The 10,552-nt window shown below is 44.7% G+C and overlaps 1 protein-coding gene across 4 annotated transcripts in view; it reads right to left on the reverse strand.

The window, feature by feature from the left end:
* The window catches only part of ESYT2 (extended synaptotagmin 2), a 71,735-nt gene extending 65,593 nt beyond the window's left edge, over positions 1 to 6,142 (reverse strand). The window contains exon 1 of one of the 4 annotated variants that reach the window (XM_053409493.1): positions 5,461 to 6,142. In XM_053409493.1, the coding sequence (XP_053265468.1) occupies positions 5,461 to 5,832 (372 nt within the window). In that variant the 5' untranslated portion in view covers positions 5,833 to 6,142. The remainder of the gene's footprint in view (positions 1 to 5,460) is intronic. The other 3 variants (XM_053409494.1, XM_053409495.1, XM_053409496.1) reach the window with 3 other exon arrangements.
* Between the last annotated feature and the right edge of the window lie 4,410 nt (positions 6,143 to 10,552).

The following is a 10,552-nucleotide window of genomic DNA, read 5'->3' on the forward strand; positions in this document are numbered from 1 at the left end:
CTAATGATTCAAACCCAAGCATATTTACTAGGACGTCTCACAAATTTCAACAAAACTCACTTTTAAAGAAAGTACACTCTTAGTTACAAATAAGTTGCACTGAAATAAATGTAACTGACATCTAAAGCAGCATGGTTAGGAAAGGAAGTCTAACTTACTGGTAGAAATTTTACAGCTGCACCAGAAGTCGGGGGGGGGGAGTTACTGCACTGACTCATTACAAGAGAATGCCACTTTAAGTGATTCTTCCAGAAGTTCTTATGAACACACAAGTTCTGCAAGAAAAGTTTGTATTTGTTTAAATTACACAGACAAGACTTTACTACTGTATTTTGACCAGTATTCCTCCAGCAATCAACCTTGAAAAAAGTTTTTACTCCTAAATAACACATATATGATCACAGCACCACCAACACACCAAAATTAATGAGACCTGGATGCAACTTGTTTAGGAACAGGATATTAAACCCTAACTGTTCAATTCTATGCCTATTTACTGAGATGTCCTGTCATTCAATGAGACTGGTTCCATGCAAATGTGATACGGCTGTAGACCAGACATTTTACTGCAAAAAAGAAGTCTTGATTATCCACTGAGGCCAGTCTTGGATGAATAAAAATCAAACTGAAGATGTAGGCTTACAAACAATTTGTAAATATAGTTTACCAAATGTTCAACTAAGTAATTTCTAAAATTGTTCATCATTAGTTCTGCTACCTAAGATTATGTTGCCAACCACAAACCATAACTTTGTAACCACTGAGAAAGAAGGGGAGGAAACATAATATTTACAATGGACAATTTTCTCTTCATATTCAAAGCAGCACAAGCAGTATTCTTATTTCATTGTAGTTTGTGAAGCCCATGCTTCATTAAGCAGCCTAAAGCAAAGCTTAGGAGAACTTAGAATCTTCAAAATCCATGATTTAGTCTCTCAGAAATGTTAGCACTGACAATATATCTAGGGCCATTTTTGGAAGGGCTTAATATACCTGGCTGTTTTGCAGAGCAACAAAGTATATTGGTTCAAGTATTCAGCATCAAAGTATCAATCTAGCCCAAATATTGTATACTCTTTTCGATTTACACTAGTCTCAAAAAGTGGCAGATCCTAAATTCCTATTCCATAATTCATGGTTACTGTGACCATGTCCTAACATGGATCCTTCTCATGTCAACACATCTTGTACACCATCTTGAAACAAAGGTGTACACCAACTTCCACTACAGCAGGACTGCAAAATTTTAACTGTGTGCTACCTTTGTATCTGAAAAGCACTGGCTAAATTCCATTATTATTTAGTTTAATATAACTTTTAAACCCTTTAAAAAGACATACATGACAAGCTTAATTTCTGGTTCTTTTCAGATCAACCTGCACCTTGGTCAGCATCTATTTAACAGCTGTTCTTTGCCAACCTAAATTTAAATTTTCCTCCTACCAGCATATCTCTGAATATTACTCAGTTTGTAGCATTATATAGTCATTTCTCCCAAGGGGCTCAGTGATATTTTAGCAGCTTTCAGGCATGTTGGTTTAAGCAAAGGGATGGGACACTTGGTTCATGGCCACCAACACAGATGAACTCTCCAAATCCAAATTAAACCACCTAGCTGGGGTCTTCAATTTAAGGCTCAGTCATCTATACACACTTGGGAATAAGTTGAGTTGAACTTCATGTACCTTACTTGCAGGTAGACATGTAAAGGATTACACTGTAAATCTACTTCTCTAAGGTGCTATGTTCTATGACCCTTCTAAAGTTTCTACAAATTTCATAAAAATAAGCAACAATCCGGATTTGGAAATACTATACATGTATTCTGAGCATCATCTACACAGAAATACTGGTGAAAAACCTGAAGTGTCTGTGAACAGAGAAACATCTCCATTGCCAAGACAACCACTGCCACTCCCAGATTTACCACATTCTACTGCAGTTGTTTCATTCCTGTGTGAGCCAACAGGAAGCTTTCGTTCAGTCATCTCGGAAACACAGATCTGCTAACAAAAGCAGGCCACGAATCTGGCACATTGCACCATGGCAAAACAAGGGGCATGACTATGAGCCTTGATTTCTTAGCCAGGTTGCCCCCCCCCCCAAATATTTGAATCCTTTTGAGCCATATTTCAGCATCACCAAAACATGGATCCCTATTTAGTAGAGCAAAAACGTTCCTAACAACAAGGCCTGAAGTTCAACTTAGGCCTACCTATAACATTTTACAATTCTGAGCTTAAACAAAATCCTTCAACACAGCGAAATTTACAGAATAATGCAAACCCCCTTTGCTGCAGACTATGGTATGCTGCCATGCCAGCCTCCATCTGAAGCGATGACAGTTCTACTGATGCAGAACTCCCCATTCCGCCTGATGGGTAGATGGAAGCACTGCCAGCAGAAGGCTCCAAAACAGGGTATTCCAGGGCAGGAAGGAGCAGAGCCATGTGATCCCAAGCAGGCCTGACTGCTACAGGCTGGTACAACAATCTGCCTCCACTACACACACTTTCTACCCAGGTTGGCATGCATAGCAGGTAGCCTGACTGCTCCACTAAGCCCAGCCAGGCAATGACTGGGGTTACGACCGCACCCTACCAGGGGAGAAGCTTTCATCAATCTGGAGCTAAATCTTTTTAAAAAGTTTCTAAATTAGTGGTTCTTAACCTTTTGGGGGTCATGAACCTCTGAGAATCTGATAAAAACTACCGACTCTCTCCCCAGAAAAATGCATATAAACACATACACACAACATTTTATATACAACTTATGTTACTGCATTCGGGGAATCTCTTTTTGCACCTGCTTCACAGACGCGTGAAATCTTACAGACTTACAGCCCCTCAGTACCTTGAAGAAAGATAAACCATAAAAATGATTAGGGAATCTGCAAGTTCCTAGTTAAGGATTTACCTTCATAATGGGGCAGAATTTCAGAATGGCAACAGACAGTCCAATACTGACAGTTAATGTTGTTCTTAGCAACGCGACTTGTATTACAAATTCAAGCTTTATTAGAAGTTACAAATAACACTGAGAATGGCTGAAGAAAACAAAAGATTTACAGGAGGAAGAAGAGAGATGCCCAACTGTTAAGGACAAGATCTGGGACCCCTGCCATTTTGGAAAATAAATCTCCCTTGCAGAACACACTACCTAGCCTGGATTTTCTAGTTACCCAAGAATAGTTCTCAACACAGAGATCCACTGTAATCACCAGAAATCCCAATCAAGTATCTGTACTAACAAATACTCTTCTCCTTGTACATATTGTTTGTATGTATATGTATATACGTATATATAACATGTAACAGCATGAACATGCTCCCTGAAAAAGGGAATGCCTGAGGCAAAAGACAAGATGGACTGGTGGTAATTGAATTTTTCTTCAACACTAGCAACAAAACAGCATCTTTCACCGCGTCTAAAGGCTAGCTTACTGGGTGCAGGGCAAGGTATGCATGGTGCACACAGCACTGTTCTCCAATACCTTGCAACCACTCCCTGCCTGCATCTGCTGCCTCACTCAGCCTAATTGTAGGACGAGCCCTGCCCCAAACCATAGACAGATCCTATTCCCCTTCTGCTTACCAAACAAAGATTTTCAGTTTAAGTTCCCATATCCCTAACCAAAGTGAGCAAGCCCCCCTAAAATATAAAGCAGCTGTCAGAGGCCTGTACGTTGCCCTCAGAAATATTTTTCCCAACCAGTCCTCAGACTGGCAACTCCTCAGCTCACCTTGATAAATCACACTGTATAAGCTTCTTGTGCAGTTAGGGCAGAAACAAGTGAATGCCATACTGAAAGTGTATTAGTAATATATACCCAATCCATAAAAATAGGGATTATTTTATTTTTTAATAAAATGGTAGAAGAGTCTTGAAGGCTGGCTTGCACAGTTCCTAGTGAATATATGGAAGACACACCCACAATTTACTGTGCCATAATTCGTGCAGATACTAACGGAGATGAAGCGTTTAAAAGCAGGGCTCTTCTTGGGAACACAAGAAACTATTTAATTAAATTTCCAGAGGGAATAGCCATGTTAGTCTCAAGTGGCAAAAACAACAAAAAGCCTTGTGGTATCTTAATAGACGTCAGTTTTAATGGCATCAGCTTTTAATGGCAGCATCAGCTTTTGTGAACTACAGTCTGCTTCCCCAGATGCACAAAGTGCTAACCTGCTTTGCAAGGTACATGGTTGGGGTGACCTCACTGTTTACAATTCCCCATCTCCAACTATGGAAAGATGTTCCTGCAACTCAGAATTTCACTTTATACATCTGATGAAGTGGATTGTAGTCCATGAAAGTTTATGCCATAATAAACATGTTAGTCATTAAGTTCTCACAAGGCTCTTTGCTATCTTCAGTTATTAAGGAAAGCAAACTTGTCTAAATTCTTAAGAATGTGATCAGCCTGAAAGCGTGCAAGTTAACAGCTGAAAAAGAACAACATGTGCGGTGCACTGAATAATACACGCTGCTTACTCTTCTTTCTACAAACCTTCAGGTAAACAGGTACAGTACTCTGTAAGGTATGTGTGCACATAACAGGCCAAAGTCCATAAATGCAAGCCTTGAGGATTCAGATGGAAATGTCAGATCCTATGCAGCACAGGGAGAGGAGGTGGATCAAGCAGGAATGCTGCTTAGGGTGTGACTGTCAGTGCAAGAATACTTATTTATTTGCAATGAAGCTAACTGTGGGGCTCAGAGAAATACCCTCCAGTACTTTCTCAAAAAAGCCAAGTTATGTTATTTGTTTCTCCGGGAGTTAGGAAAGGTACCAACCCTTCCAGAAAAACACGGACTGGGGGGCGGGGCGGGGCAGCAAGTAGACACACATTCCTGGATTAAGACCCATGATTACTGGTCAAGGCTCCCAGGCTGGTTGCATGTTTCCAGACAACTGAATGCTGTTTGAGAGAGATTCCAGACTAGGAAACACAGAGGTCCATTTTTTGACGCAAGGTGTGAAGCAGCCCAAGCACAACCACTGGGTTTACTTCTGGAGTATGGTTTAGGACCACAACCCCAGCAAGTTTCCTTCCTTGGCAGGACAGAAGCGGGCTGGTAGTGGTGGCAGGATCGCCGGTGCCAGGCCAGAGGCAAGGGGCTGACTGCGGGTTAGCTGGACCTGGGGGCTAAACCCACAGAAGGAGGGGTAGACTATCCAAAGCGTGCCAAGGCAGCCGTGAAGAAGACCACTACACACGCCCACAAGATTATGGGCTGCTCCTGCCAGGTGGGAACTGGGTGCAGATGCAACAGCCATGGGAGGGAGTACCTGGCCCAGAAGGCGGGAAGGGAAGCGCCCAGGAGTCTCCCCACCCCGGGTCACTCTGCAGGGGCGGCTGCCGTGGCCTGGCGGGAGGGGGCGCCCTCTGGGGCTGGTTATAAGGAAGGTGTGGCTACTGCTGCCGCCCGCCGCCCTTCTTCTCCCTCGCAACTCACCCACGCGGGGAGGTCTCCCGTGGAGACCGTCAGCCTGACGGCGCGCTCCTCGTCCTGCAGGAAGGCGAGCGCCCGGCCCAGGCGGGAGCTCTTCGCGCTCCGGTGCCTCCGCACCCAGAAGACGCACAGCAGGGCCACCAGCACCCAGCTGAAGCTCAGCCCCAGGTAGCCCAGCACGTAGACGGGGAAGATGAGCGCGAAGCTCCGCGCGAACTGCGACACCAGAGCGGGCAAGTCGACGCTCAGCATCGGCGGCGGCTCAGGAGGAGAGGCGGCAGCAGCAGCCGGAGGCTCCGCGGGGTCCGAGGGCTGGGAATCCCCGCCGGGCCCGGAGGGGCTCGGCGGCAGCGGCTGGGCCCCTGCGCCGCTCATGCTCTCTGGGCGGTGGCGGCGGCGGCGGAGGGCGGGCGCAGAGGAGGCAGGGCGCGGGAGGCACCACAACCAGCAGCGGCCGCCGCGGCTCCTCGCATCTCTCTCTCTCTCTCAGGCGCGCGCGCGCTCAGCCCCGCCGCTCCCGCCTCACAGTTGCTGAGTGACAACAACAATCGCCCCACCTCCCTCCGCTTCCGGGTTTTCTGAGGCGGGGGAAGGAGCAGGAGGAGGGACCCACCTAGCCCGGAGCGAGCCATTCCCTCGGGAAGAGAGGGGGGGAGAAAGAATGGAGGCGGTCCTTCGGAGACTGTGGGACAGTCCATAAGCGGAAGGGGGACGGGAAGGAGCAGAAGAAACGGCTGCCTGACGGAGGAGGGGCGGGGCTCTGAAGAGAGAGGCCCCTCCTCCGTCTACCTACCCCGCCTCTTCGGTTCTCTGCCCCCTATTGGCCCACGTCACGTAATCTGAGCAAAGCCACACCCCTCACGGCGCCCTCCCTACGGATGACTCTCCAGCGAGGGGTGTCCCCGTGGCGCCGCCCGCTTGCTGGTCCGCATCCCGTGAAGCCACCAGCGTAGCACGCAGGCGCGCGCGCCCAAAAAAATCAAAACTGCCGTCAATTCCATAAAAGGAGATGGGACCCAAATGCACGTTATATTTGAGCGTTTGAAATGTTGGTAAAAAGAGCATTGAGTCTTACGTGCATATGTGTTGTTGTTTAGTCGTTTAGTCGTGTCCGACTCTTCGTGACCCCATGGACCAGAGCACGCCAGGCACTCCTGTCTTCCGTGCATATGTAGAGCCTGACTTTTTATCTTTCACATTCTATTGCTATGTGTGCAAATTGTTACACCATTTTAGAGACACGGGGTGGAAACTCCTGTGGGGATTGTAATATTTGTCAGAGGTGATGATGGTCAGGCTGGATTTGTGCTATTTCACACTGAATATGCATAGCTGTCAACGTTTCCCTTTTTTTTTTAAAGGGAAATTCCCTTATTCCGAATAGGATTCCTCGCAAGAAAAGGGAAAAGTTGACAGCTATGTGAATATGGAGACTCCGGACTTGTCCACACCTGACTTTAATGTGCATTTGAAGCTGTTTGAGATCCTGTTTTAGGTAGCGTCACCCACATGAGCTCCCCCCCAAAAACCCGCTCTTATCTCACTATTTCCCTCCCAGTAAATTAGGTTTGCTAAATCCAGGGATAATCCCATAATTTTTTGGAAAATGTCCCTCTAAACAGCCACACTTGAAACAAAAGATGCATGGCTTAGGGTGTGGGGTTTTTTCCCCAACCCATGAGGCGCTTTACACCCAAGATCTGCTTGGTTTTCCTACCTTAGTGTTGACACTGACTATTCCCCAGAGGACAGAAAGTCGATTGGGATCTCCTGGTGCATCTCTGGGATATTTGGAATGAATTGGCAAGGGTTTCTGACTCCCTCCCAACTGGCTGACATTAAGACCAGCTAAAAGGTATTCCTCCCTTAATTACATTGCTGAAACTAGGAACTAGGGATGCCAACTTCAATAAAATATTGGGGGGGGGCAGGTAAACCTCACCCCGCCTAATGAATCACAATACCCAATGCCCATTAATTTTTTGTGGGAGAGGGCCCCTCAAATATTTTATTGGGGAGGGCAGAGGGACCTTGGCCCCTAGGTTTGCATCCTATGTTAGGAACGCTTTTTGGGGAGGGGGAATCAGGAGTCAGGTAGGGGGGTGTAAAATAATTATAAAGTCTGAGGCTGCATACATGCCATACATGTGTTCCTCGGATGAAGAGCAGTATAGAAATTTAAATACAGACACACATTTAAAGCATATAAAGACTTCCCCCAAATAATTCTCAGAATTGTAGTTTGTTAAGGGTCTTGGGAATTGTAGCTTTGTGACGGGTAAACTACAGTTCTCTCAATTCTTTGTGCAAGTCAAGTGTTTTAAATGTTATTTAAATGTATGACACTTACACAGCCATTAACCAAATACCTGGGCTGAGTGTGTTGTCAGAAGCAGCCTGTTCCGTATGTTCAGTCTATCCCACTGAGCCACTATTTTGCACTTGGCTCTGACTGGTGGATCATTCCTATAGTCTATTTATGTACATTCAACCAAATGTGAGATCAAACAACTATATATATTTTTTCCTCCAATTTGTCCTTAGTAGGTTCCTCACTGTTCCTAAATAATTGAGGCAACCCTTAAGTCCTAAATACACCTCTGTGTATAGGAGGACTCTGTGTGTAGGATTTTTAAAAACATGCATAGGACCAGACCATTAGTTCTTTATGCAAGAGGATAGTTGATGTCACTTCAGCTAAGTTCACTTGTGTAACATGTCTAAGAGATTTGCACAGGTGTCACACAGGGACATATTATGACCTCGGGATATTTGAGAGGAGTAGGAAAGTGGTGGCTGATTTATTCACACTAGAGGAGTGCTGTGCTGCAGGCCTTTTTGAGACACCCAGGTCAAACAAATTAGTTGAGTGTAATGTAGGGAAGCTACTGTTTATCTGTAGACTTCGCCTCAAATTCTGCAAACTTTTTATGTGCTCCAAGCCCTCCCCATATATTGACAGGTCTTGGGATAAATCAAAATACATGTAAGGTGAAAAGCACTAGTCAGAGCTGCTCCAAATAAATCATCCCAGGAGAGGATTTTCCCCAGTGGATTGTTGTCCAGCTGCTCTTAGGATACAAATTCCCATAAGACTTTTTTTTGTCTGACTGTTAAATATGTCAGTTATAAGTCCACTGCCATCAAAAGTGATGTCTATCTTCTGCCATGACAATTGTTTTCTCCTAGGTCTGCAATTATACTGCCTGTTTATTTTTATCTCCCTTTATATTTATGTATGATTCTCTTGGATGTTAGATAAAAAACCTCAGTCTTCTGGGATGGCCCTTAGTAGTAATAAAAATGGGTTAATTGAAATAAACTACCAGCTGCCCTTTATTTAATGGGTTAAAATGGGTTAACTGAAATAAACTACCAGCTGCCCTGGGACGCGGGTGGCGCTGTGGGTAAAACCTCAGCGCCTAGGACTTGCCGATCCGATCGGCGGTTCGAATCCCTGCGGCGGGGTGTGCTCCCGTTGCTCGGTCCCAGCGCCTGCCCACCTAGCAGTTCGAAAGCACCCCTGGGTGCAAGTAGATAAATAGGGACCGCTTACTAGCGGGAAGGTAAACGGCGTTTCCATGTGCTGCGCTGGCTCGCCAGATGCAGCTTGTCACGCTGGCCACGTGACCCGGAAGTGTCTGCAGACAGCGCTGGCTCCCGGCCTCTAGAGTGAGATGAGCGCACAACCCTAGAGTCTGTCAAGACTGGCCCGTACGGGCAGGGGTACCTTTACCTTTACCTTACCAGCTGCCCTATAAATTCTGTCAAGGACTGCTCCTTAAGACTAGAGCCAGTTTCTTGTTTCCTTCATGACTTGCACTGCCATTGAGGTATTAAGACTGAGATTGTAGAGGAGCAACGTAGAATGTAAGCATGGGGTGGGTTCCACTTTTAATTTGTATACTGCCTTTTTATTTTATTATACACAAGGCAGTTTACACAGGCTTGTGTATTCTGCTTTGTTTTTTAGAAGAACCCATTTGAGATCCATTTGAAGACAAACACTTAGAATTACTGTAAAGCATTCAGAGCCAGGGTAGACATTTACTGCAACCTCCAATGAGTCAGGTTCCATTGTGAAGGACATACCTTAATAGCCTAAATTCTGCTTAGGAACTTTTGCTTATATTGAACATTTGTATTCCAAATTCTACCCGGACACTGAGGTCCAGCGCCAAGGGCCTTCTGGCGGTTCCCTCACTGCGAGAAGCCAAGTTACAGGGAACCAGGCAGAGGGCCTTCTCGGTAGTGGCACCTACCCTGTGGAATGCCCTCCCACCAGATGTCAAAGAGAACGACAACTACCAGACTTTTAGAAGACATCTGAAGGCAGCCCTGTTTAGGGAAGCTTTTAATGTTTGATGCATTACGGTATTTTAATATTTTGTTGGAAGCCCAGCCAGATGGGTGGGATATAAATAAATTATTATTATTATTATTATTATTATTATTATTATTATCATTATCATTATCATTATTAGTAATATAACGCACTGCACACTTCCTCAGACATAATGCTGTTGTAGACATTATTCTAATGAACTTTGTATATATTGTTCTACTTTTAATATGTGTTTTCTAAAACTCAGGAAAAATAATTTACTATTAAATGTGTTTAATAGTACAAGGATTGAACTGAACTGAGCTCACAGTCTTCTGCACACACACAAAAATCGCCTCCTGATTATCGTCCTCAGTTTTTTTAATTTCAGCAGTATAAATTAAGAGAGGTGGGGCAGAAGTCATCTTGTTGTTGTCATTACTAAACAGCTGGAAGTAAAAACAAACAAACAAACCCTTGCTGATTTACTGGAAATCACCCAGAGATCTACTGCAGAGACAGATCTATCTTCTACCTACCTCAAGCTAAGCTGTTTTGTGTGGAACTGTAGAAAAAGCTTATGCTCAACATGGATATTGGTCTCAGAGGGGTGACCTCCAAAACTCACCACAAGTGAACCTCATGTTCTGCTGTGTTTTAACATTCATTTATTAATGTAGAATGTGCTATGAGAATAAATCAAGCATTTTCCAGATCAGGCAACAGAACTCAGCATTAATATACCACATTTTCCCAGAGCTAAAAATACAT

Source organism: Podarcis raffonei, chromosome 12 (assembly GCF_027172205.1).
Source record: "Podarcis raffonei isolate rPodRaf1 chromosome 12, rPodRaf1.pri, whole genome shotgun sequence".
NCBI classification, from domain to species: domain Eukaryota; kingdom Metazoa; phylum Chordata; class Lepidosauria; order Squamata; family Lacertidae; genus Podarcis; species Podarcis raffonei.